We start from the raw sequence: 26,797 nt of genomic DNA, 5'->3' as shown, positions 1-26,797 counted from the left end.
AAACCTAAAGCAGCAGACCTTCCCAAGTCATGTGATTGAGAAGAGCAGGACCCTAGAAATCTAGGGTTAACCTGGCATGCGGTAAATTATAGAGTATAATAAATAGAACTTAATGTTTATTCACTGAAGGTACCTAATAACTGTGAAGAACAATTTCTTTTCATAGTTTAAAATGGAACAAGGTTATGCTAACTACGCTAGTTCAGAGTAAGTTTTTTAAAAATCATATGAGTTCACTTTCTTATTTACTCATTTCTCCTGAAGTACAGCAATAGGAGGGATGACACAGTTCAAAGTCCTAAATAAAATTTTCCTGGCTGGGGTTCTAATTAGATATCAGTAAGACAAATTTAAGAGAAAGAAAAACTTAGGAAAGAAGTTTAGAAGTAGGGAATACTAAAGGATAAAGAGGGGTACAATGGCCCTGGTCTGGACAATGGCTACTGTGGTCTACATAGTGAGGTTAGTGAGGTCTAGGCCACCCAGGACGAGTGAGACCCTGTTGCAAAACAACTGAGTTGTAATTAAGGTATCTCTGTGGCCTAGCACCTAACTACTACTGCTCTCAACCTTAGTTAGAAAAACTTCTTTTGGTAATGGACAGTGGTTAATAACTGGCCAAAGTACTAAGAATAAGTACCTGTTGAATGCTCACCTCTAAACTGCTCCAAAGCCCAGTGAACATCACAGAAGGAGAGGAAAATTAAGAGTTGGTAAATGGAATTGAATGTTGTGAAACACTGTTTCCTAGACACATGGCCATTGCATTCATGGACTCAAAGCAACTTTGGTTACCTTTGCAAGATATGGTGGTTTGAATAAGAATGGACCCCTTAAGCTCATATATTTGAATATGTAGTCCCTAGTTGGTAGACTGTTTAGGGAAGGATCAGGAAGGTGTGTCCTCATAGGGGAAGGTGTGTCACTGTGGATGGGCTTTGAGGTTTCAAAAGCCCATATCAACCCTGCCCCTCCCTGTGGCCTCTGGATCACCATATAAAGTTTTCAGCTACAGTTGCATAACCATGTCTGTCTGCTTCCCACCATGATGATAATGGATTAAACACTTTGAAACTGTAAGCCAGCCCCAATTAAATGCTTTCTTTTATAAGGTTGCCTTGGTCATGGTGTCTCTTCACAGCAATAGAAAAGTGACTTAAGGGGCTGGTGAGATGGCTCAGTGGTTAAGAGCACTGACTGCTCTTCCAGAGGTCATGAGTTCAAATCCCAGCAACCACATGGTGGCTCACAACCATCCATAATGAGATCTGATGCCCTCATATGGGTGTCTGAAGACAGCTACAGTGTACTTACACAAAATAAATAAATAAATTCTTTAAAAAAAAAGAAAGAAAAGTGACTTAATGTCAGGGGCAGCCCTGCTTATATACTGAATGCCTAAAATCAGCCATAGGCCTAAGTCAACCTGCTAACACAAAGTCTCAGATCTCTGTGCAAAAACACTGAAACAGACAGCTATAAGATATTGTAAACAGGCATCTTTGGTGTAAATTTACCAGCCTGGATAGGAACAAGTAGTCATAGGTCTTGTGGATAGTCATAGACCTTGGGTAGTCTTGGTGGATAGTACCAACTTAGATAAGGACAAGTGAATCATAGGCGGAGTCATAGTGAACTGTCCCCTGAATCTTCACCCAACTGACACTCTGTTCTGGAAGATATCTGTATTCCCCCCGGAACACCTACGCTCCTATGGATCCCCTTCCCCACATCCTGCCTTTTTGTGTATATAACCCCTGTGTGAAAAAGTAAAAATTACGGTTTGATCAGCCTATCGACAAACCGTGATTCTTTGTGTTCCCCTGTTTTCCCCCATTCTCTTAGGTGATCTCCCCAGACCCTGTTTAAAGCCCTGCTGGACAGGACAACTTAAGACATAGACCTGCATACAATCAAGCCCATCAACATCTTAGCATGGATAAGGGAAAGGTACTTAAGGCCTTGTCCCTGGCAGCCAGCAGCTGCTGGGGATAGAGGACTTTAGAGATCTCACCACTGGTAAGTTGCCAATAACCTAGTAAATAACCTCATACTCGTGTATATACAAGCAATGCTCATTAAACTCAGTGGGTTATTTTAAAAAAGAAAACACATTAAAAAGATGTACTAGAAAGAAGGGATCCAGAGGGTAAGAGAGTAATGAAGGTGACTATGGTCAAAATACATTATAGACATTTATGAAATTATCAAAGAATTTAAAAACTACAGCCAAAAAGCTTAACAAAAGCAAGCATTCAAAGAAATGCTTAGGTTAAGGAAATATTTCTCTGCTTGGCACAGTATTTACATGCCTATAATCCTAGCTACTCAGGACAGTTCCAGTGCAGCCTGGATTATAGATTAAGACCTCCTTTAAAAAAAAAAAAAAGAAAGAGAAAAAGAGAGCAAGCAAGTGAAATGTTTCTGTGGCATCTGACCAACTGTAATACAGATGACCCAGTTGTGTCACTTGAAGTAAGTGATCTGGTCTCTCCACAAAAGGAAAGCAGAACAGTGTTTTGTCTGAAAACACAGCTTTGGCTTTCAGAACTACTAAGTTCACACAATGTTATGCCCCAACTCATTACTTGAACTATGCAAAGAGCCAAGTTGTTCTCACACTTTGAAGTTTGTGATGGTAAAGTTCCATATGCCTATGACAAGGATAAGTAATTTGACTACTGTTTTTTTTCTGAATGACTGTCTGCAGAGATGGTATCTAAGAACCTGAAAGGCCACTCCATTTTTCACAAGGAACTGCCAGTCCAGTTTTCATATATATATACTTAATATACCTATCCTTTTCTCATACCCAACAGCAAAGCCCTGAATCTGGCTTCCACAAATCTTAAATTTCAAGGAAGTGTTAGAGATATATCATAAATAAGAGAGCTGGAAAACTACCCATGCAAATGTGAACCAACATTGGGGCTCACTGGCCATCTGACCACCATCTTTCTTTGGTGGGAGGTGTTTCCTACAGATCATTATTTATTTTGTGTGTGGATGCACTATGCCACAGCACAAATGTGAAAGTCAGAGGTTCACTAGGAGGAGTCAGTTCTCTCTTTTCGCCATGGAGCGCCAACTCAGGTCATCAGGCTCTGCAGCAGGCACCTTAACCCACAGAGCCATCTCATTGGCTCTTAAGCTATGTTTTATTATTTCTTCTTGAGATTAAATTTTTTAGAAAAATGTTTCTAAAGGTATGAAAAGGAAGGTAGCTTCCTTCCCTCAGTTCCCCAGACCCTCAAAAGCCCTTTCTACTTCTTTATCAGATTCTGAGTCACAGATATGCTGGCAATCCTTAGCCATCACATCCACAAGGCATTACACATTATACATCAATCCTGGAGCACTCAGAAATACCTGAAAGCATCTCAAAACTCACACGTCTCCTTAATTCTGATTTATTCAATCAGAGGTGAGACATGATTTTGTTTAGCCTTTTCCCTTTTTACATAATTCCACTATGTATCCAGGGTTGGGAAGTACTACTGCCTTTTAATTCTTAAAAAAGATTTTATTAATTATGTGTGTTTGTGTGTATCGTGGGGTATGCATGAGTACAGGTGCCTATAGAGGTCAAACAAGTGTCAGATCCCCTGGAGCTTCCTGATATGGAGGCTGGGAACTGAACTTAGGTCCTCAGAAAAAGCAGCACATGTTCTTATCTGCTATGTTAAAAAGCACATGTTCTTAGGCTAGAGATAGCCTAAGGCTATTATTACTCTTGAAAAATAAAAAATAAGCTGGACTTCGCTGCACACAACTATAATCCCAGCACTTGGGATGTGGTAACAGGAAGATCAGTAGTCCAAAACTAGTCTTGGCTACATAGAGAATTCAAAGCCAGCCTGGGCTCCATGAGACTGTCTCAAGAAACCAAATGATTACTGGGTATGGTAGCATACGCCTTTAATCTCAGCATTTGGGAGGCAGAGGGAGATGGATCTCTACAGGTTCCAAGGCCATTACACAGTAAGACCTCAAAAACAAAAAAAAAAAGAAAAAAAAAGAAAAAAGAAAAAGAAAAACAAAGATTTGGATTATACCTTCTCTTCCACAGAATGGGTACATAGTAATTAGACTATGCCTCCAACAGATTTGATTACTGTAAGGAAACATTTGCTTACTTTGATTTATACATCAAGTCATAGTATATATAGCATATAGTAGGTTTCAACTATTTGCTAAATAACTGAAGATATTAATTCTATGTTTCTATGTATCTTGCCTTTAAAAAAGAAGTTGGAGGACAGGAAGAATGACCACATCAAAAAATGACAACAGTAACAACAGAAATACTGAACAATGAAAGTGATGAAAACTCAGGAGCCATGCACCCAGCCCCGTGTGTTCACTATGCTCAACTCACTCTCCAAGAAGGAATTAAGATGTAGACAGTTTAAGTAAACTTTCTCATAGCCACAAAACCCAAGGAGTCGATTCCTAAGTCTGAACACACTGATTAACAGCAAAGAATTAAGAGCCTATTTCTCTACTTGCTACAATACTATCTTTCATAAATGTCCCTATACCCATGTCAAATTGGAAAAGACTAGTTAGGGTACAGATTTATTCTTGAAAAGGTATTTCTTGCTATTCTAATCACTTTCAATATAAAATCTCTCCCATCCAAGTTGTCCTCCTGACTCTTGTGAGCATGGAAGAAAGCAACAAGCAAATGGTCCTCCTAAAGTATCACTAGGCATACAAACCACACAGGCCACATGCCCAGCAGTAGATGGCCAACACAAAACAAACTCAATGGTATTTTGGGAGGTTTTTTTGTTTTGGTTGATTGGCTGTTTTGGGTTTTATTTTTTTAACCTTACAGGTCTTTTGCGTTTACACACACACACACACTTCTGATTTTATGTTCTCATGGGATTTCTATGTGTGAGAATGTGTCTCTATATTTGTGCATGTGTGTTTTTTTCTGTTTATTTTGTTCTATAGTTTTTTTATTTTAGTTTTTTAGATGCCTGTTTGTTTTCTTTTTGCTTAGATATAATTTACCTTTATTACTATGATTGATTTTTAAACAGCGAGAACATATTCATTTCTTTCTTATTTCCAGGTGGTGTTACAATAAGTAAATAAAACAATGAAAACTTATGTTTGTATTCATCAGAAAGAAACCACAAACCAAGCTAAAACATATAAAATGTTTCAAAATATTAAGAAATGGTAATCATTTGAAATATACTTATTTCTACTCTTTGAATACATAATTGGCTAGTTTTCTATCTATGAAACCAATGACTACATGCAGTTGTTCTTGGTAGGATTATTACACATGAAATAGTTTAGTAACTTCTAAGCAGAGTTGAAGACTCTATTCACATATCACCTTTGCATTACTTTTTTTTTGCTTTTATACCAATTTAATTACATCCAAGTACTAAGGTCAGTTCTAGGTTGAGGAATTAGCAATACAATAGATGCAAATAGTCTGCAATTGCTTTGACACAAAAAGTTAAGACAGCTACTTTAGTTAATCATTTAGCATAAAAATGTTACTAATGTGTTGATTATACAAGGGGATTGAGACAGGCATTTTTGATGCTCTTTATCCTATTCAGATTATTGGAAGGAGGTTCAGAGTTTAAGAGTAAGGAGCTATATTGAGTGTCATGTCAAATACCGATAGATTCGTGTTACTTCTAAAATTTACAATGATAGTCACTATGATTAGAAAAAAGTTTAAAGATATTTGCAGGGTATTTGATGTAATTCTAACACCTTTCTGGATGTTTTAACTTTGCATAGTAAGTAACTTTGCATATAAATTTAAAGACTGCTGATCTACTGATCTTTGATGCTGCAGATAATGCTGATAAAATTATCCATGGCCAGAGGTCAGTATTTCCATTTTGGTCAAGCTTCAAGAATGGCATATACAGCTTGATCATGCTAGCTCTTTTGTCCTGGGAATACTTTTATTCCTGCCCATTGTGTGAAAACTTGTCTTTAACAACATCAACATGTTGGCAGCCAAAGTACATGGTTTGAAGCTGACATTCATTCTAAAGGCAAGACATAAACCAGGTACAGAACTATAGTCTTTTAAGATAGATGACAATAGTCTTTTTATTAACAATGTATTGGACTGGGTATTAGATCTATCTTGTACCTTACTGTTACAAATTGGTACAGTTGTGCTCTAATTATATTTTGAGAAAGTTTTTTTTCATTCTGACAAGAAGGATGATATGTAGAAGGATATTCCACCACACACACACACACACACACACACACACATTTTACAGCAAACTTGGTAATTTGGTAGGAGCTAATGTGGGAGGAGTAAGGAGAGGAAGAGGGGAAGAAAGAGGAGGAGCTAGGAGAGGAGAGGAAGAGATGTAGGAGCCATGGAGAACCACACATTCATCAAGAACAGTCCTGGGTAACAAATTTTATCTAAGGTTAGGTATTGGGTAACAACTCAAATTGTGTGGATATCTTGTTACTGCACATTTCTAATTATAGAAAGCCTTTGGATAATAATTAAGCTTTAGAGTCTCATTTCTACCAAGTACTGTGTAGATGGCAGGTATTGTCTGGGGTTCAGCCAAGCTTTGTGGAGACAGTGTGGTGAATTGGCTGATCTAGCCACCACAATGGCATTTCGTGGGTGCCAGAGCCAGTGCATCTGGCTGGTCTGAGCCACTGCTCTTGGCCTCAGGCCTTGTCTTGTCAGAAACATGTCAGCCCCATAAGAATAAGCCAGATTGGGCCATACCGTTTTAAATATTATCCTCAACAAAAAATGCACCCCCAGACAGAGTTATTAATTTAACAGGTTGGCAAGCCAAGGACAGGTAAGATTCTCCACAGTGCATTACCAACCTAAGACGTAAAATCATTGCTTTTGATAATGCATATTCCTCGACAGGTAAAGAAGGCATTCTTGTCACAACAATCTAAGACAGGTTCAGTCTAACAAGTCTTGTCTATGAAATAAAAAAGGGGGAGATGTAGAGAGCTTTTGGGGCTGCTTGGCAGGAATCTGACATTGCCCAAAGACAAGGAAATGGGCTTCAGGCAGGAATCTGACATTAGGCTAGAATAAATAAGTATTTTCAGGCAGGAATCTAAATCTTACGCTGAAACAAAGAAGTAGGCTTCAGGCATAAAAATGACTTTGAGCTAGGACAGGGAAGTAGGCTCAGATATTTTGGTTATCTTGATAAGCCCTTAAGAAACAGTGATCATGGGAGAAAACACAGGACTTTGTTTATTGCCTTGCTTTTCTTTGACTATTTGTGTTTATTGTCTTGCTTGTTCCTTGTCTATTTGCATCTATTATATTGCTAGTTCCTCAACCTAGAACTGACCTTAATACTTGCATGTAATTAAATAGTATAAAAGCCTGTTTGTTTTCTAATGAAAAAGAAAGGGTGTAGATTCTGGTGGGTGAGGAGGTGGGGGAAGATCTAGGAGGATTTTGCAAAGGGGAAACCATGATCAGAATATATTATATGAGAAAAAAATCTATTTTCAATTCTAAAAAGTCTTCCTAAGGCTATGGAATGCAAAGGATTCACTAAGTTAAGCTCATTTAGTAAGCAGGCAAGAAAGCACCACATACCTGATGGCAAACATATCAAACTAAAGTCTATATCTCTTCCAAAACCCCAACACTTTTCATAATTTAATTCTCACACAGAGCAAAATCCATTACCTATCTCCAAATCTGCAAGCTCCCGTTTTACTGTAGAATGGACAGTTGGCTCGATCTTTCTCCAGTACTCTTAGATCCATGGGCGGTTCTGGGTTCTGCCAGGTGCCACCATTTTCCAACTGTTAAAAATAACCACGACTTTACTGATGATGTAAAAGCCCATGAAAAACAGTTTCTCCAATTAGTCAAATATTTTAATCAGAACACAAATGGTTTCATATATAGACATGTGTAGTTAAATTAGAATAAGGAATCAAGACACTATAGGCAATTGTTCAGAAATATGAGCTGTATTTCTCTCTTGGCTCCAGGTTATTTTTCTTGATTGTGAGTGGGGTTCACTTAATGTTACCAGATATAGTCACGAAGGTCTTCTTCTATCCATCTATTCTGAAAAGGGTCCATGGATGTAGGGAGCCACCAGAAAGTAGTACAAATTACTCTGAATAAAGTAAACCAACCATTTGGGACCAGTAGTATGTGATGTCACTTATAAACATTTTAAGTACTTAATACAAGTATAGCCCATGAGATGATTCAATAACACATCAATTGTCTTCTATTGTTATATAACTGAAGGGTTATAAAAGTGATTCTGGGTATCCAGAATTAATCAAAACCACCTACCACAAGAGTCATATTATTTAAACTATTGTTTCTAATGAAGTATAAATTGATCTCAATTTTTTAAAGGCAATAGTCTCTCTATTGTAGCCCAGGCTGGCTGCAAACTTGTGGTCATTCTCCTGCTTTGAACCCCCCACCCCCACCCAACCCCAGGGCTAGAATAACCAGAATGTACCACTGCTAGCTACCTCAAAGTCTTAATAAAAGGTTTTGAAAATACCTCATTTTCAGCTTGATCCAGCATCTTCTGCACAGCTTCCTATAAGTGGTGTAAACACAGAACTAGTGAAAACCAAGATGTCAGGTAAGTCACGTCTGGTTTCTCTAGTTATTAATCTCATATATGACAACACACACATAAACACACATACAAAAGGCTTCTGATTCTGATTTCCTTTCTAAGCATATATCTCCTAAAAAGTTTTCAAAAGATATATAGCTTAGAGTTTTTATTCAAATACAAAATTTGAATAGAGCACATTGCAAATATTTAAGTCATAATAGCTTCAACAACATATTTATACATAAATACCATGTTCTGGTTTTCAAAATAATAATGACTATTTTTTAAAAATTAGGTTAAACATCACAAATATTTAACAAAAGCAAAAAATGACATGAAGAGTAGTAACTAGGATTTAGGAAAAATTATACAGGAAGTCCAAAAAGGCAGCAATAAATCTCTAACTAGTTGGTTTTAAATACATACAAAGTTAGGTTCCTCAGTGCCTCAAAACCATACATATGACTGTGTTTAGCTGCTTCTTAGTAAGTCTGTCTCGTTCTGGCAACTTAAGTGTCATTGTAGCAGCTGGGTGTGGTGGGTTCCAGCTCTCAGGAGGGAAAGACAGTTGGATTTCTGTAAGTTTGAGGCCAACCTGATCTACAAATAAGTTCCAGGCAAGCCAAGGCTACACAGAGAAACCCTGTGTCAAACAAAACAAAACACAACACCAAAAAAGTAATTTCTTTTGGGTTTAGTTTTGGTTGGGAGTTAGAGATCAAACTAAAGGTTCTCCTTTTACCACTATGCTATACCCACTCACTATTTACCACCCACTCACAAAATAAGAACACTTGATCTCTTCCATCTACTCACCACCATCACCCAACCTAAATACCCTCAGTACTGCCATTTTCCCATTTCTTTAAAACAAACAAACAAACAAACAAACAAAAACCAAAAACACCTTAAAATATGGCTTCAGTTCCCTTTCCTTCTTCCTTCCATAGAATCTGCCAGCTAGAGTCCTGTTAACTGTGTTGCTTATCTGTTTAAAGATTTGGCCTCATCTAAATACCATTATCACCTACATTGTAATCAGTTATCCAAATTCCTCTCTGTCCCCTGTTCTTTGTAGACAAACTAGAATAATCTGTTGGAAGTAACATTACTAACAGCCTTTAAAAACTCTTACTATAGTATGGTAAATAAAACAAAACTCCTTTAAATCTAAGAGGCTTATAATCCTCCTGCATCTGCCTCCTTCAGCAAATTCTACTAGTGTGCACCACCACCACAACCTGGGCTCAGAGACTGTCTGCATCAGGTCCTCTACGTATATGTTATAGCAGTTAGCTTGGTGTTCTTGTCGGACTCTTAAGAGTGGGAACAGGTATATCTCTGACTCTTTTGCCTGTTCTTGTGACTCTTTTCCTCCTATTCCGTTGCCTTGTCCAGCCTCAATATGAGGGCTTTCAACTTGTCTTATCGTATCTTGTTTTTTTTTCTGTTTGGTTGTCGTCTCTTGAAGGCCTGCTCTTTTCTGAAGAGGAAACGAAGGGGGAGTAGATCTGGGGGAGGAGAAAGGTGGGGGGTACCTGGGAGGAGTAGACAGAGGGGAAACTGTGGTCAGGATGTACTGTATAAAAGAATAATCTATTTTCAATTATGATCTGCCCCTCCTTATCCTCCCTAGTGCCTCCCATGCTCTTGTTCCAGTCTCCAGTGGTCTCTAAGTTTCAAGTACCACCAGGTCCCTTCCTCCCAATATCTCCACACTCAAGTGTTATCTCAAGCATCAATTCCTCAGTGACCTCCTTGGCCAGCAATTCAAATAAGTATCCTGACCTCTATTATTCTATCACACTACTCTCCTTTTATCTCTTTATAAGCCTAACATCCTACTGTTATGATCTGCTTTGCTGACTTACCCTCAGCCTCTCCCATTCAGAATCGTCACTCTGGGAGAGCTGAGACTGTGTGCTTTTCACTGCTTTTTTGTCTCTGTCCAAGCATGTAAATGAAACACACCATCCTGTATTCCTTTATATATGCTTAGAATGGATTTCATTTTATCCACTTTGCCTTAACCAAACTCCCTTTAAAACAAAAACTTTTAGAAGAAGCCTTAGCTTTTACCTGATCCCTGAAAGTTGAAGAATATTCTACTGTTAAAATAGGAATTGATTCATCTCTGTAAAGTATAACAATCCAGATAATTTTTGTGCCCTTAATATCACCATCTGGATAATATCTCATCTAAAAGGTAGTGCTCAAACAATGGTGCCAAAAATGTGCATTGGAACTGCCATCTGAGTCAGAAACCTGATTGTGGAGACTGCTGCCACCTTTCTAGGACTAGAAGGTTAACACATACATCTCTCATTATAAGATGAGTAACTATGGAATGTCATGCCATTCAAATTTACTGATGGCAAAGGAAAAATATCTTCATGAATCAGTCAAAGCAAGATGAGCTGTGTGTGTTATATTTAAACAAATACACAGTTAAGGACCAGCAGCAAAACAAACCAATCATGTACCAGAAAATGTACATGACATATAAATATACATTACAGAATTTCTTTTTTAAAGCAATGGTGGGGATTACGAAGGAAAGGTTTTAACAAAGATTAAGCATAACCTTAAGAGACAGGGAAACATATAAGAAAAGGATAATAGCATGTACCCTAGAGTAGGAACAGGTTTCTCAAAGAATTTCTTAAATGACTGTCATTTGCTCTGACAATAAAGTTAGATAGGATACCAGGATTTAATAACAAAATAATTTCCTAATTCCTTAATGTCTGATAAACTAATTCTTGCTGAGACATCATTAGCTATTAAGTCTCTTATGAATTTGGTAGGTATGGGAACTATTCACAATACTATTCTTCTGTGAAGAACTCAACACATATACAACAGAACCATAGGAAAGTAGCACTTGCTTCAGAGTGGTACAGAGTGTAAAACAGGCCAGATGCCTGGTTTACAGAAATGTTTTACTAGAACACAACCACATCCATTCATATACATATTATCTATGTCTGCTTTAGGGTACGCTGGCAGAGCTGGATGTCGACAGAAGCCATACAGACATCACAGCCTAAAATATGATCTACTCCTTAAGGAAAACGTTCACCCATCTCTAATATAAAGAGTAAGGTAACTTGCGTAAAGGTATCTGTCATTGCACAACCCAAAGAGAACCATTTTGATATTAGTGTAGTGTTTCTAACAAAAACTAACTCCTTCAAATGAACAGAGCATGAGCAAAAAGTAAAAGCAAACACAAGCCCTGACATGCCCACTGCTGAGTCCACAAACCCTTTACATGCGCACGTGCACACTAAGAAGATACGCAGGGTTCTATCCTCCTACGACAGAAGTCACCTCTCTTTCCCTCTTCTCTTGTTGTTTCTGCTCCTCTTCCTCTTGCTCTTTTCTCTGCTGTTCTTCCCATTCTGCCTTTAACTTTCTCTTTAAAGGAAAAAGAAAAGGTGATTTTTTTAGTCATTCTTAAAAACACATGGCCTACCAAGTAAGTATTTTAAAAGCTTTAGAAATATTGTTCATAGGCCGGGCGGTGGTGGCACATGCCTTTAATCCCAGGACTTGGGAGGCAGAGGCAGGCGGATTTCTGAGTTCGAGGCCAGCCTGGTCTACAGAGTGAGTTCCAGGACAGCCCGGGCTACACAGAGAAACCCTGTCTCGAAAAACCAAAAAAAAGAAAAAGAAAAAAAAAAAGAAAGAAATATTGTTCATTGGAAAAAGAGACAAGATAAGTTTCTATTTCTTTATGTTAACATGTGTATAGCTCTCTGTTTACACTTGCTGGGAAAGGAACTCAAGGCCTTGCACGTGCCTGGCAAGAGCTCTATAACTGAGCTCTCTATACCCCAAGAAAGACAACTTTTTAAAAGATTTTATTTGTGTGAGTGTCCCTGTGAATGTATATGCATATGTGTGAAAGATCACACATGCTAAAGCTCATGTGTGGGTTCTGGGAACAGAACCCAGATCTTCTGGAAAAGCAGCAAGTGTTCTTAATTACTGAGCCATCTCTCCAACCCCATAACAAAAATCTGATTTTATTATTATTAATTAATGTTATTTTACTGGATGTGTACTGGTGTTTTGCCTACATCTATATGCATGCCTGGTGTCTCAAAGGCCAGAAGACATTGGATCCCCTGGGACTGGAGTTATGGATGGTTGTGAACCACCATGAGGGTGCTGGGAATCAAATCTAAGTTGTTTAGCAACCAGTGCTCTTAACCTCCAAGCCATCAATCATCTCTCCTGACAAACAGCTCTTAAAGAGACTTATTTCAGCTAAGCACTTACTCAGTGAACTAGATACTTAATGCTCTACCTCTAGTTCTTCCTTCCGTTTTCGAGCTGCCTCTTCTTTTTTCTTCTTTGCCCTGAATTCTTCTTGTGCCTTCTCTTCCCTCAGTAACCATTCTTCATGTAATCTTTGCCTGTTAATATGTAGTCAGTAAAAACAAATAGGAATTAATCTAAAATGTATAGAAGACAGGGAACCAATATATAACATGGAAATTCAAATATATTTTCTATAAAGCAGTGAAGATGGGAGTGTGGCTCTTGGAAAAGTACCTATCTTCCTGGAAAGAAATAAGTTACAATTACTACTTCGAGCTTTCATAAGCATTTGCACCTGTGACACCTTCTCTTTCTGTAAGAAAGTATCAGTGATTTTCATCTCAGGCAAACATGGTCAAAGCAGTATCTGTGAATTTTCACATTCACACAGCATTATTCTTCCTAACATATGCATTCTTTTCCCACTAACATTACTTCCTCCTCATCCTCTTCTTTTTTTGTTTCGAGACAAGGTTTCTATGTGTAGCCCTGGCTGTCCTAAAACTCACTCTGTAGACCAGGTTGGACTCAGAGATATGCCAGCCTCTGCCTCCCCAGTGCTGAGATGAAAGTTGTGCATCACAGCTGGCTGAATGTACATTTACTAATTTATTTTTATAACTCCGTTTCATTTTGTCTTAAAACCTTTATTTGTATGTGTATGAACGTTTGCCAGCAGATAGACATGGGTATGCCTGATGGGCACAGGAGGTGAAAAGATGGAGGGAATAGTAGTTGCAAATGATTGTGAGTCACCATGTGGATACTGGGAACCAAACATGGATAATCTGAAATAGCAAAATAAATGTTCTGAATTAGTGAGCCTTCTTTCCAGCTCCCTTAAAACTTTTTGTTTTAAAGACATGCTCACAACTCACAACATAACTTTTTCCCAGAGATTTAAATGTTTGAAGGCAAATCACAGGTATCCCTTGACTCTATGGAATAGAAACTCAAAGGTTATAAAGAGAGACTCCAAGCTTTTTTTTTAGAGCCATAATCATAAAACTGACTTTTAAAATGCAAAAACTAGCCAGGTGGTACATGCCAATGGGCCGAGCAATTGAAAAGCTGAGACAGGATTACAAGCTCTAGGGTAATTTGAGCTTATAAAACAAGACCCTTGCCTAAAGCAAACATACAAACTCCTCTCCCTCCCCAAAAGGTAATGTTATGTACCTTAGTCTCAGACATCCAACAGCACAAGATTCTCATTTAAAATCTTCATTTGACTAGACTTGTAATCACTTAGGAAACACTGCTCTGGTCATGTCTATTGAGGGAGTTTCCAGGAGTATTAACTGAGGAGAGAGATTTACCCTAAATGAACCTATCTCATGGACTGGGGTTCCTGGCTAGAGTAGTAAAGGGAAAGGAAAAAATGCTCCCTGGCTACAGGCACAACTGGAACAGCTACTTCTAGACTGTTCCTGCTGCATAGCAAGAGCAGCTCTCATCACCATACTGCCCCCACTCTGATGAACTACTGAAGACTAAAAATTATGAATAATCAATTATGCTACATCAATACAACATATGCTACACTGTCATTAGAATCAGGTCTTTATGTCAGCTCTAAAATATACATATGTTTATTTACCAATTAGCAAAAGCAATAAAAAATAATTCCACTAAAAAAAAAAAATAGGTACAATGGCACATGCCAGTAATTCCAGCATTTGGTACGCTAAGGCAGAAAGATCCTGAGCTGGAGACTAGTCTGGATTTGTCACCAAAAAAAAGAAAGAGAAAAAAAAAAAAGACATCTACCTTTAGCCTGTCAGCTAGGGATTTATTTTATAACAGTTTTTTTTCCAAAACCCATTTTTTTACAAGATTTTATGTGAAAAGCCTCTACTCGTTGGTAAAGACGGATAATATTACAATAAAATAACAGTTTAAGTGTTTCAGCTAGTACTGACCTCTCTTCCTCTAACAACCTTTCTTCTTCTAATTGTTTTTCTTCAGCAAGAGGATCTTCTTCTTCCTCTTTCTGTGACAATTCTGTAGAAATTCAAATATTTTATTAAGTCTCACAATCCTTGGTCAATTATTCATGAAAAATATATAAATATTTAACCTTTACAATTATAGTAAAAACCTAAAATTAAGGAATAGTGATAAAGCCTTTAATGCCAGCACTCAAGAGGCAGAAGCAAATGGATCTCTGAGTTTGAGGCCAGCTTGGTCTACACAGTAAAATCCAAGACAGCCAGAGCTATAGATCCTATCTAAAAAAAAAAAAAAAAAAAAAAAAAAATTAAAACGAATAGCAGTTGTAAGCTACAATAGGTGCTGGGCCTTGAATCTGATCCCCCTGGCCCTCCTTCCTGAGTGCTAGGATAAAAGGCATACACCACCATAGCACTGGCTAAGCCAGTGTTCTTAAGCATCCCTCTAGCCTCATGCGCCTTAGGTTTTGTTTTTTTTTAACAATGGTTCCACAACAAAACTCATGACATGGCTGTACAAAACAGAAAGGGGAGAAGGGGAAGGGAGAGAGGGAAAGAGGGAGGGAGGGAAAGAGAGCTTGCAAATATTTAACGATTTTCCAAACTTATAGGAAGCACCCATGAACATTTAAGTATTCTACTGTTTTTCAACTTTGTGTACACTAGTATACTTTTCAAAATAAATAAAAACCTGGCAAAATGTTTTAATAGAAGAAAAGTGTATACCTTCTATTCAAAGTTTAAATTTGAAGTGGGGAAAAAGGAGTGCCAGTTGAGACATGTGGGAGGAGACAAATGAAGTGAGCTTAAGAAATTGCAACAGATCAGCTTCAGGCTTAAAGCATGAGGGTTTTGTAATCAATAACAACAGCTTACTGTTATTTTTCTTTTTCATCCTTGATGTTAGGGCCTGCCTCTCCTGAACTAGTTCTCAAGTACTGTTATGCACAGTCCCGTGGTATGGCTGGCAGTCATCTTAACCTGGTACTGCTGTAAGATTTCAACCCTTTTGCCTGCATTTAGAAGTGCTTGATCATTTTATACACATCTAATTTAATAAAACAACTACATTTATAAATCTAACACATAAAATATCGGGTTCTGTCATGTGAGGGCCAAATGGCATGGTGGTTGGCTGCACAGAGGAGCTTTACACCTCGAGTTTGGGCAGGAAAAGGAGGGAGCAGTTGCATGGGCTGGGGGTGTAGCTCAGTTGGTTGAGTGTTTGCTTAGCATGCATGAAACGATCAACTGCAACCTGGCTTGGTCGCCGCACCTCTGGCACCCCAACACTTCGAAAGCAGAGACAGGAGGATCAGAAGTTCAAAGAGTCATCCTCAGCTACATAGAGAATTTAAAGCCAGCCTGATTGAGGCCACGTGGGGGGGGCGTGGTAGGAATAGAGGGAGGCATTTCATATCCAGAACAGAGAAGGCCTCTACTACCTGCATCTCTCAGCCGAGCGAGCTCCTGACGTCGTTTCTTACGTCTCTCCTTCTTCCGGAGAGCAATGTACTTCTTACGGCTGGAAGATTGAAAAGCACACACACACACACACACAGAATGAGCGGCCGCACGGAGGCTCGGGGCCTACCTAGGACAGCATTCCGAGGCAAAGGAAGGAAGCGGGCTACCTGTGCCACCATCTGCCCTCCGGTCGCTTCGTCCCCCAACCCTCCTGCTCCCCTCCTGCCTCCCTGAACCACTCCGGCAGCCCGGAACAGCCAGGGAGAGCGGATTACTATTCCTTCCCACACGCGCAGCAGGAAGCCCTGATCGCCTCAACTCGTCATTTCCCCCTATACCTGAGTTTCTGTGGAACCGCGGTAGGCTCCGCCGCCTCCATACCGCCGTTGCCGTCTCCCGGGTGCTCGATCGCCCACTCAGCGCAGCCACCGGTATCGCCCGAGACGGAAGGAGGGGGCTTTCTTCCCCAGCTAGTCAGCCGGCCTGAGAAAATATAGCTTCAAAGAGGCCCCCGCGGCCTGAGAAAATATACCCTCAAAGAGGCTGCCGCAGCCACCACGGCAGACCCAAGAAGGATGGAAAAAGGTTTCCTCCCTCGGCTAGAAAGCCAGGCACCGTGGCCTGAGAAATCGTCTCACCGAAGCCGCCTCCGGAGCTTTTCCACCACCGGAAACCCGGACAACTGCTCCTCGGGCCTCCCGTGGCCCCCTTAGCACCACCCCTTGCCCAGAATTCAAGGCGGTTTAAGGCCTAGCTCCGCCCCTTAATCTAAATACAGGGCGACGCCTCCAAGCCCCGCCTCTCTCCCCGCTCCACCCATCAGCGCCCTAAACAAAGTTTAAGACTCCGCCTCCTCCTTGTAAAGCCCTCTGACTCTGGTTCCAAAGGAATCCGGTTTGTTACCCTTGTTCCTGTGGACCAGCTTGGTTTTCTTGCTCTTTCTGCTCTCAGGCGCCAATGCACATCTTCACATTCTGTAGCAACTTTACTACAATGCATATCAAAAGCCATACCCTGGGCCACAAGATTCTTGTTTTGTGACAGTTGGTGAACACTTGGTTCCTAGGTTTTGTTGGATTTGTTGTTGTTTTATTGTCTTTTGTCTTCTTTTGGTTTTGGGTTTTTTTTTGGGGGGGGGGGTTGGTTTTGGTTTTGGTTTTGGTTTTGGTTTTGGGCTTGGGTTTTGGGCTTTGGTTTTTTTGGGTTTTTTTTTTTTTTTTTCCGAGACAGAGTTTCTATATATAGCTCTGGCTGTCCTGGAACTCACTCTGTAGATCAGACTGGCCTTGAACTCAGAAATCCGCCTGCCTCTGCCTCCCAAGTGCTGGGTTGAAAGGCGTGGCCACCACTACCCTGCTAGGCTATTCTTTTGTCTTGTTAGACAGAGTGTCTTTGTGTAGCTCTGGCTGTCCTGGAGCTTGCTTTATAAACCAGGCTAGCCTCGAACTCAGGGATCCTCCTGTCTCTAGCTCCTGAGTGCTGGGGTTAAAAGTATGCTACACCAGGCCTGGCTTAGTCCCTGTTCTAATCCAACAGCCTGACCATAGAGAACAGAACTTTGTTAATTTCCTCCTCCTCGGCTTCTGCAGGGTCTTGGTCCTCATGGGTTTGTTGAGGAGTCTCCTTCAGCTCCCTGCCTCTGGGGAAACCAGAGCTGCAAAGGTTGAGCTGGCTAATTATTCACTCTGGTCTGCATCCATTGCTTTGCTTCCCTCAATGATTTTCGTTTTTTTTTTTAACTTTATTTTTTTATTTATTTAATGTGAGTGCTCTGCTGCATATACATCCACCTGCCTAAAGAGGGCATCAGATCCCCCTATAGATGGTGGTAAGCCACCATGTGGTTGCTAGGAATTGAACTCATGGCCTGTGAAAGAGCAGCCAGTGCTCTTAACTGCTGAGCCATCTCACAAGCCAGTGATTTTCGATTTTAAATGTGTGGTGGTACTTTGCCTGCATGCCTAGTTCCTGTAGAGGCCAGAAGAGGGTGTCAAATCTTCAGGAAGTGGAATTACAGGTTATAAACTGCCCTCTGGGTGCAGGGAATCCAACCCAAGTCCTCTGGTAGAGCAGCCAGTGTTTTTAATGGCTGAACCATCTCTTAAGCTGTTCCCCTTCCTCCCACCCTCTCCCTCCCCCACTGCTTTGTTTAAAAGACAAGTTCTTAAATACTCCAGACTGGCCTTAAGTTCTGTATGTAGCCAAACAATGGCCTTGAACTTCTTATTTTCTGTCTTCACCTGCAAGTGCTGGCATTGTAAGCGTTGACATTGTGCTCCTTTACAGTTTGCTTCCTTCCTTCCTTTCCTTCTTTCTTTTATAGCTTTGTTTCTTTCATCTCCAAATTACAACCGCCAATACACCCGGTTGCTAAACTGTTCCTGCCTCTCTTAATTCCTTTTTGGAATCTTTCAGCTGAAGACCAACCCCTATAGAAAATGTCACCCTTCTCTCTCTTATTAAGACACCTAGCAAGCTAGGTATGGTAGCGAATGCCATTAGTCCCAGTACTTAAGAGGCAGAGGTGGGAGGATCTTTTTGAGTTCAAGGCCAACCTGATCTGCAGAATGAGTTCCAGGACAGCCAAGGCTACACAGAGAAAGCCTGTCTTGAACATTCAAAAGACACCTAGCAAAATAGGCTTTCTTTTGCCTCTGAGTTTACTTTGTCCAGCCCAGGGCATGAATAACTAGGGAAATTCACTTGGGAGCTGAATGAGCCACGAAACTCAAACTTTGGTTCTTAGTGGTCTGAAATGAATCCCTTAATGTCTAATCTTTAGATTTCTCATCTGTAAATATCAAAGATGTAAAAATAGTTCCTAGTTTAGGAAGCATTTTATTGTGAATGTTGAATAAGATAGCCCCTGCTCTATGTGCACACAATATTTAGCAGTGATATCCCCAAACCTCACCTGTAAAAGCATCATCACCATCATCAACCATCATCGTTAGTATGAAAGCATCCTTCCAAACATGGGTCAGCGCTGAGAGCATCACAGTCCCATCATGTGTATTTCACATCTCCCCCAGTATGCTGGACTGGCTTTCTACACTTGTATACTTCTTACATTAAACCTTTGTTTGTTTGTTTGTTTGTTTGTTTGTTTTAATTTCTTTTCTTGCAAACAGGGGCTCATGTAGTCTCAAATCTGCCTGATACCAAGTGTGACTTTAACTCTTAATCTACCTGTTTCTATAGTCCAGGGGGTTGGATTAGGGGCATGTGCCAGGTACCTAGCCCTTATAGAAATCTTAATGCTTTGTGAGATTTGGCCAAAATAGCTACAAACTACAAACAGCACTGGATGGCACTGATGATCACAGCTGTGTGACTCACCAGTCGCACAGATCCATGTGACTAGGATTCCTACTTCAAATTGCTGCCATTCTGAAAGCAGAGCTTTAGTGGCTGGAACATGCACTGCATGTGACTGTCACTTTAGAACAAAAAGCATATCTTCCGGGAAGATGTTCCAATTTTTAAAAAAGACACAGATGTAGATTTCATTTTATTATGATTGATAAATGAATGTAAATCTCCTTCAATTGGAGTAAGACATTTATTTTTCAAGTTAACTACTGAATTCATTTTCAGAAAACAAGCTTGAATTGCTCAAGTTAATTTCTTTGCAGAAGGAATTCTCAAAGCCAATTCCATTTCCAAACTGAAATCACTGTCATTTGAATTCAATAAAGAAAGATGTCTTCGTAAGCTTTGGGGGAAGCAATGCCTAGTTTTAGAATAGCCAGCCTTATCCTAACTCAAGTGCAGGATAGCTCTCTGATGACTTTGAACCTACTCAGTTTCCCCTCATGACTTACCTATACTTCTTCAGAATAATTGTAAAATCTGCTGGCAAGCATGGCCTGCCCAATATAGCCTGAACCTTGTTCCTGCCCTTCCTCTGAATGTCCCGTTTCAGATTAGAGAGGAACTGCTGTGAACAAGACCAAAGTTTATTCCACTTCATTTAAAAACTACAATGCCCTTTAAAGTTTCGCTCAGTAAGTCTGACAGCCCTTGAGGTATACAACTTGGAGACAGAAACCTTTGATGAGGGCGAGCTTCAACTGTTCTAGAAGTGAAGCAGATGCAGTCCAGACTCTATCTGCCCCAGGAAGCTTTGGAGGACCAGCTCACAAATGATCCAAAGATCCACTCGTGCCTTTATACCTACCCGTGAGAAAAATGTCTGCTTTGTCAAACTTCTACAAAAAACATGTTTTGTTTTACCACTTAGATGAATTGGGAATGTCTGCACAGTGAGCTTACTCCACACGGGTTAGTCCTAGGAAGGAAGATGGGGCTGACAGCCAGCTCTGTCTAGTGACATCTGAAAGCTGCATGCTGGGCTGTGCACAGAGGTGAGCTGTGGGAAACTGGCTAGTTCTCCCTATTGCTTCTCTAGTAAATCCCTTATGTGTTTCCCAGTGGCTAGCTGATCTGGTAAAGGGTGTCTTGTTGATTTTACATATTATGTTACCTATCAAAACAGCTAATGAGGATGAAAAGCCATTCAAAACCATCAACATTGTAAATAATCAGAAAAGTGTGGAGGGAGGGGCTCAGTGCTCTACTACTACTTACTGTGATGAGCAACACTTCTCATGCAAAACTCTTTTGGCTACAGGAGGCTGCTCAGTAGGTATTGTGCTTGCCAGCAATGTGCAAGGCACTGGGTTCAGTCCCCATGAAACCATTCATGGTGATTGTTGTGGTTTGAATGGGAAATGTCCCCCAATAGACTCATGTACACTTAGTCCCCAACTGGAGGCACTGTTCTGAAGGGCTATGGAATAAACCATTAGGAAGTACATCACAGGGACTGGACTTTGACTATATATAAATCTAGCTTCTCTTTCTGCTGCTTGTGTGAATGAAAATGTGATTACGCAGCTTCCTGCTCTGGTCACCATGCCTGCTTTCCACTGTGCCCTTGCTCCACTGTATGCTTGATCCATCAGGAACCATAAGCCAAAATACACCCTTTCTTCCCCACGTTGCTTTTGGTTGAGATGTTTCATCACAACATCAGAAAAGTAATACAGTGACACACACTTATAACCCCAGCACTTGGAAGATGAAGGCAAGAATATGAGGAATCTGAGGTAATCTTTAGCTACACAGAGAGTAGGAGGGCAATCTGGGATACATGAGGTCTGAGATACACACACACACACACACACACACACCTACCTGCAGACCAGCCCCTGGGCCAATTCATGTTTAGGAAGGTACAAACAAAGCATATTTTAAAGGACAGGGTTTGTGATAGTTTGAATAAGAATGGTCCCCATAGGCTCATATATTTGAATACTTAATTATCAGAGAGTAACAATACTTAAAAAGGGTTAGGAGATGTGGCTTTGTTGAAGGAAGTGTCTTCACTAGAGATGAGCTTTGAAGTTTCAGAAGCCTACGCCAGGCCCAGTGTTATCTCACTCTGCCTATGGATAAGGATGTAGCTCTCAACTGCTTCTCCAGCACCATGTCCGCTGCCCTGCTCCCCACTATGATGATAATGGACTAATCTTCTGAAACTGTAAGCCAGCCCCTAATTAAAAGATTTCTTTTATAAGAGTTGCTTTGGTCACACTGTTATTTCATAGCAATAGAACAGTGACCAAGACAAGGTCTCACTATGTAGCCTTGGCTGTTTTAGATCTTGCTATGTAGCCCAGGCTGTTAAGTCCTGTCCCTTTTAACATAAATGGAGCCATTTTGTATTCAGTCTTCATTTTGCTCATAAGGTGAAATTAAGTTCACCTTCTCAGACTCCAGTAACCAGAATTATCCATAGCTGACACTGAAGAATGCTAATAAGCCAAAAGTTATGGTTTAATTCCTTATATTTTGTTATCTCAATGAACTGGAACTCCCCAGTTCACAACCTTACTTCACCAAGGACCACCTACTTAGCCAAAAATGTTGTACCACTTCACTGCATTTCTTTTTGTTTGTTTGTTTGTTTTTTTGGTTTTTTGAGACAGGGTTTCTCTGTGTAGCCCTAGCTGTCCTGGAACTCACTCTGTAGACCAGGCTGGCCTCGAACTCAGAAATCCGCCTGCCTCTGCCTCCCAAGTGCTGGGATTAAAGGCGTGTGCCACCACTGCCCGGCACTTCACTGCATTTCACTGCTTGCCTTCAAACTTTTGAACCTGGTTTTTCCTATAAAAAGTCTACCCTGAGGACAGACTGATGCCACAATTGGGTTATTCTGTGGTCCTGATCACTCAGTATTAGGGTGTTCATTGAATAAACTATTCTTGCTTGACTGAGATCAGTGTTTGTATGGTTATTGTGGCAATTCCTGAACCTCAACACAGGCCTCAAGTTCACAGTTATCTACTTGTCTTAACCACCAGAGAGGACAGTGGCAGTGCCCGGGCCACGGGGCCTGTGCTGCTTAATCACAAGCTGGCAGGCACCATGTGTATCACCCAGGTCATAAAGTGTTGGTATAGATGGCAAGTTGGTGCTCAGGGAGTGGATAGCTTCCAGGAAGACACAAAAGAAGATGAGGAGAAGACAGAGGCTATGATCATGAATGGGCTGGATGTTGGAGGGGAGACAGGGCAGGGGGAGTGTCTAAATTCCCTGCACTTGTGTCCACATTTTGCAAATTATAGGTGTTGTGAAAGACCCAAGGAATCTGAGAGAAGGGCATCCAAGGTGGCAGAAAGTGAAATGAAGGCACCCAAAGTTCAGGGGTGGGGAGTATTGGTATCAGGCTCTGAAACCAGTGACATCACATCTAGGCAACCCCCACATCGTTGCCAAGGCAACCGCCATACATTCCCAGAATCCACCTGGGAATACCTGGGAGAGGCTACATCACCGCCCATATAAAATAGGCAGAACCCCCTGACCTAGCTCTCTTCTTCCTCTTCTTCCCCCCACATTTGCCTTATCTCCTGAATAAACCCCACTTGGAACTGGTTGGTCTGGTGTGGTCTGTTCCAAGCCATGTATCATAGCAAGAGCAAGAGAGAGAGGAGGGGGACAAGCAGTCCCTTTTTATAGTGGGCCAGGCCTACCTGGCTATTGCCAGGTAACTGTGGGGTAGAGTTTAAACAGAATGCTAACAGGGGGGCATGGCCTGGGAAGCAATGATCAATGACTCTTTCTCATTATGGAAGATTCCTCCTCTTGGCAGAGGCACTGAAACCTTACTGAGCCACTGTTGTGGGCACAGTGGGGATGGAGTATCTCTTGAGAAGCATTGACCTTGACTTGGTCATCTGCCAACCTGTGGGGGCCTGTTCAACCACCACAGGGAGCAAAGCAAAGATCTGCAGTAGGCAAGAAGGCAATTCAGTTCAACATGACTAAATGGCCAGTGTTGATTCAAGCTTTGAGAGTCTGTCCATGAGTTTATTTAGGCATATTTAAGCACAGCACAAATTAGTGAAAATGTCACTGATGATAAATAACTCTGTCCCATGTGTACACAATAAAGCACACATAAATCTCTTTGAAGAACAATAAAAATAAGAAGTGACTACAACAAAAGTATTTGTAAAGTACATGTGACATCCTCCATAAAAACGGGTTCTATAGATTGACTGAGAACAACAAACTTATGATAAGGGTCACAGTGCAAAGGTCACCAGACTATTAAGCCCATTTGTCTCTAGTCTTTGGGACAGACACAGGTTATGCATCCCTTCCTTTGAAGGAAAAGCCAGTGTAACAGTCCATGTTCCCTTAGTGCTTGTCTTTGAGCACGAGAATCTCCTTGTCTCCTACACTTACCCTCACTAAAGAGCATTTTGCCCTGTCTCATAGACCCTGGTTCTGGAGTCTAGAGAATGCCTGAGGAGTTCCTTCATAGCTGTAGGGATCTCTAGACCTGTGTGTTGACACAGGTGGGGGGATAAAAGAAATTCAAGGTCATACTCCGCTAAGGAGTGAATTTGAGGGAGCCTGGTATACAAGAAACTCTCTAAAATAGTGGTGATGATGGTGATGATGGCCAAAGTTTCCTCCAGGAATGAAATACAATGTTTATTTTGTAGCTGGTTCTGCCCTCCCCCCAACCTTGAGTAGGCCGGAACAGTTGTTTACAATAGACTAAACAATAGGACCCAGGAGGCATTACCTGCCTTGGTGGCCTGCAGTCTGCTACAGGAGCTGAAAAGAATAGACTGCCTGCTGAGCTTGCCTTGAGATACCCCTCACTCACACCTGCTGAAGCAGAGTAGTTCTGATGGTGGGGGTGGGGCTTCCCCTTTATATTTGAAAGCAGAATATTAAACTTCAGGCTTTGATCAGAATATGTTGTCTTGGCCCCATGTTTTCTCTCGCCCTCCATTCCCTTTTCATTCCCAGCCTTCCTTTCAGGTGAACCAGGTTATCCGTAGCTGCTGCTGGCTACAGCTGGTAGCAGGACTCTGCCCTTGCCCTTCAATGCCATGGTTGTTAGTTAGTTGTCTGACCAGCTCAGAACAGACCACTCCAGACCACACAGTTCCAAGCGGGGGGGGGGGGAGGTTTATTCAAGAGATAGGGCAAAGGTGGGGGGAAGAAGATGGACAGGCCAGCCATGACCACGTGGAGAGAGAGGAAGAGAAGGGGTGGGGGGAGGGGACAGAGAAGCTAGAGGCAAGAGAGTAATGAAAGATAGAAAAATCATAAGTTGATCCCCTGAACCCTACTCTTAAAAGCAAAGACATAAAAACCTGTAAGTCAAACACTGTGTTGCCTCAGTCCCAGGAAATTAGCTGACCATTTGAACAGATGGCCCTAACTAAACAAACCTTAAGATTCATGGTGTCAGGATGCTATGGGCCCGAGATTAGCTTGGCCAGGCTTTGAACTAACAGCCCTGAGACAGTTGGTGCCAGGATGCTAAAAGTTTGAGATAAGCCTGACCCCCTTGAACTGGAGCTCATGATATATAGTGTGAAACTGGTTCGAAATAGCCAATTATAAAGTGACACACCATCCATCTTAGGAATTTGAGATCAAATGTATCATGACCTAGTGACCTGTTCCCCCTCCTTCCCCCTTCTCTAACTCCACTCTCAGCCTTCCCTCTTCCCTAACTCCACCCCCACCTGGTTTGTAGATTCCCCCTTAAAAGCTGTAAACTTCTTTTGTTCTTTTGCTGAATTCCGCTGCCCCTGCACGGGCTTGAAGGAAAGACAGCCCTGGCTAGCCAGTAAACCTCTTGCGATTTGCATCAAGTTGTGTTTCTCGTGAGTGATTTGGGGTGCGTACGGATCGGTGAGGTCCTTTTCATTTGGGTTTTACAGTAAGAGGGTAAGAGATTAAGAGAGGAGGGAGCAAGCAGCCCCTTTTATAGTGGATCAGGCCTACCTGGCTGTTGCCAGGTAACTGTGGGGAGGAGCTGAAAGAAAATTTTGAAATAGGCCCAAACTAATAAAATAGCAGGGCCCTGTGATTCCTTTTCCCTAAACTAAATAGTTAAAAACGCCTGTCAGCAGGTTTGGGCCCAGTTAATTAGTTACAAAGGATGTAGAGTTACAAGACAAAGGCCTGTTGAATCATCCAAGGAACTGGCTGGCCATGAAAGATAAAAAGTATGCAAGTGAAGACCCCCATACTCGGGAGACCCTTCCTCAAGCCTCCGGAATCGCGACCACCCTAAAATCACAAGAAACCATACCTGGATGCAATCAGCAGAGGTTTATTAGGGGAGGAGCCGGCGGTCAAAAACGACAAGCTCTTTGGCTCCAAGAGCAGGGTTTTTGGCCCTGAGTGATGGGTACCGGGGTCTTTTAAAGAGCAAAACCACAAACCAGGGGAATGGGGAGGGGGTAAGAGGTTGCCAAGGATACATAACATGAGAATAGTGATACATTCCAAAGAAACCCACCCTAAAAGGTTAATGGCCATGGACATTACCCAGTACAATCATTTTCTCAAAAATGTGGTTTCACCAAGTCACTGCCCTACCTTGTCATTTATCAACTATTTATTCTCACTAGCTCCAGCTGTAAAGCCACAGCCCTGTCATTGTGTTTTTACCACCTGAATGACTTTCACTCCTTACAGCCAGTTCCTGGAACTGGCCTGGCTTGTTTCAGAGAAAAATTTCCATGTCCCTAAAAGAACTTGAAAGGCATCTATATATGTATTCTATATATGTATATATTCTATAAAAATGATTTTTATAATTTTTCATTCTTCATTAGGACATCCTTAGAAGAACAGAGATATGTCCAAATGAGTAATGGGCCATCTGGTGTTCTTCCACCCTTCCCCCTTTTGGGCCCCGCTCGGCCTATACAGCCTGCTGATGTTCAAAAATGTAAAACAACTAATCATGTGGACCCATATGAAAATCTCCCACTTCCCCCATCCCTTGCCTATAAAAGTCCTGATCCTTTGAGCCTCGGAGTCAGTCCCTCTATCCCCTATGTGAGATATGGAGATATGGACTGGCCCAGAGCTCTGATATTACACTGCCTCATGTTTTTT

General features: G+C 41.2%; 1 protein-coding gene across 1 annotated transcript in view; it reads right to left on the bottom strand.

Annotated features, from left to right (window-relative positions):
* Window positions 1-17,088, bottom strand: part of Zrsr2 (zinc finger CCCH-type, RNA binding motif and serine/arginine rich 2) — a 29,219-nt gene extending 12,131 nt beyond the window's left edge. Inside the window, exons 1-7 of the mRNA XM_076918262.1 lie at window positions 16,687-17,088; window positions 16,327-16,406; window positions 14,852-14,933; window positions 12,916-13,024; window positions 11,934-12,020; window positions 8,538-8,576; window positions 7,691-7,809 (exon numbers count right to left, since the gene is read on the bottom strand). Coding sequence (XP_076774377.1) covers window positions 7,691-7,809; window positions 8,538-8,576; window positions 11,934-12,020; window positions 12,916-13,024; window positions 14,852-14,933; window positions 16,327-16,406; window positions 16,687-16,727 — 557 coding nt within the window. The 5' untranslated portion in view covers window positions 16,728-17,088. The remainder of the gene's footprint in view (window positions 1-7,690; window positions 7,810-8,537; window positions 8,577-11,933; window positions 12,021-12,915; window positions 13,025-14,851; window positions 14,934-16,326; window positions 16,407-16,686) is intronic.
* Between the last annotated feature and the right edge of the window lie 9,709 nt (window positions 17,089-26,797).

This window comes from Arvicanthis niloticus, chromosome X, assembly GCF_011762505.2.
Source record: "Arvicanthis niloticus isolate mArvNil1 chromosome X, mArvNil1.pat.X, whole genome shotgun sequence".
In the NCBI taxonomy this organism is placed as follows: Eukaryota; Metazoa; Chordata; class Mammalia; order Rodentia; family Muridae; genus Arvicanthis; species Arvicanthis niloticus.
This window is presented reverse-complemented; position numbering and strand designations above follow the sequence as displayed.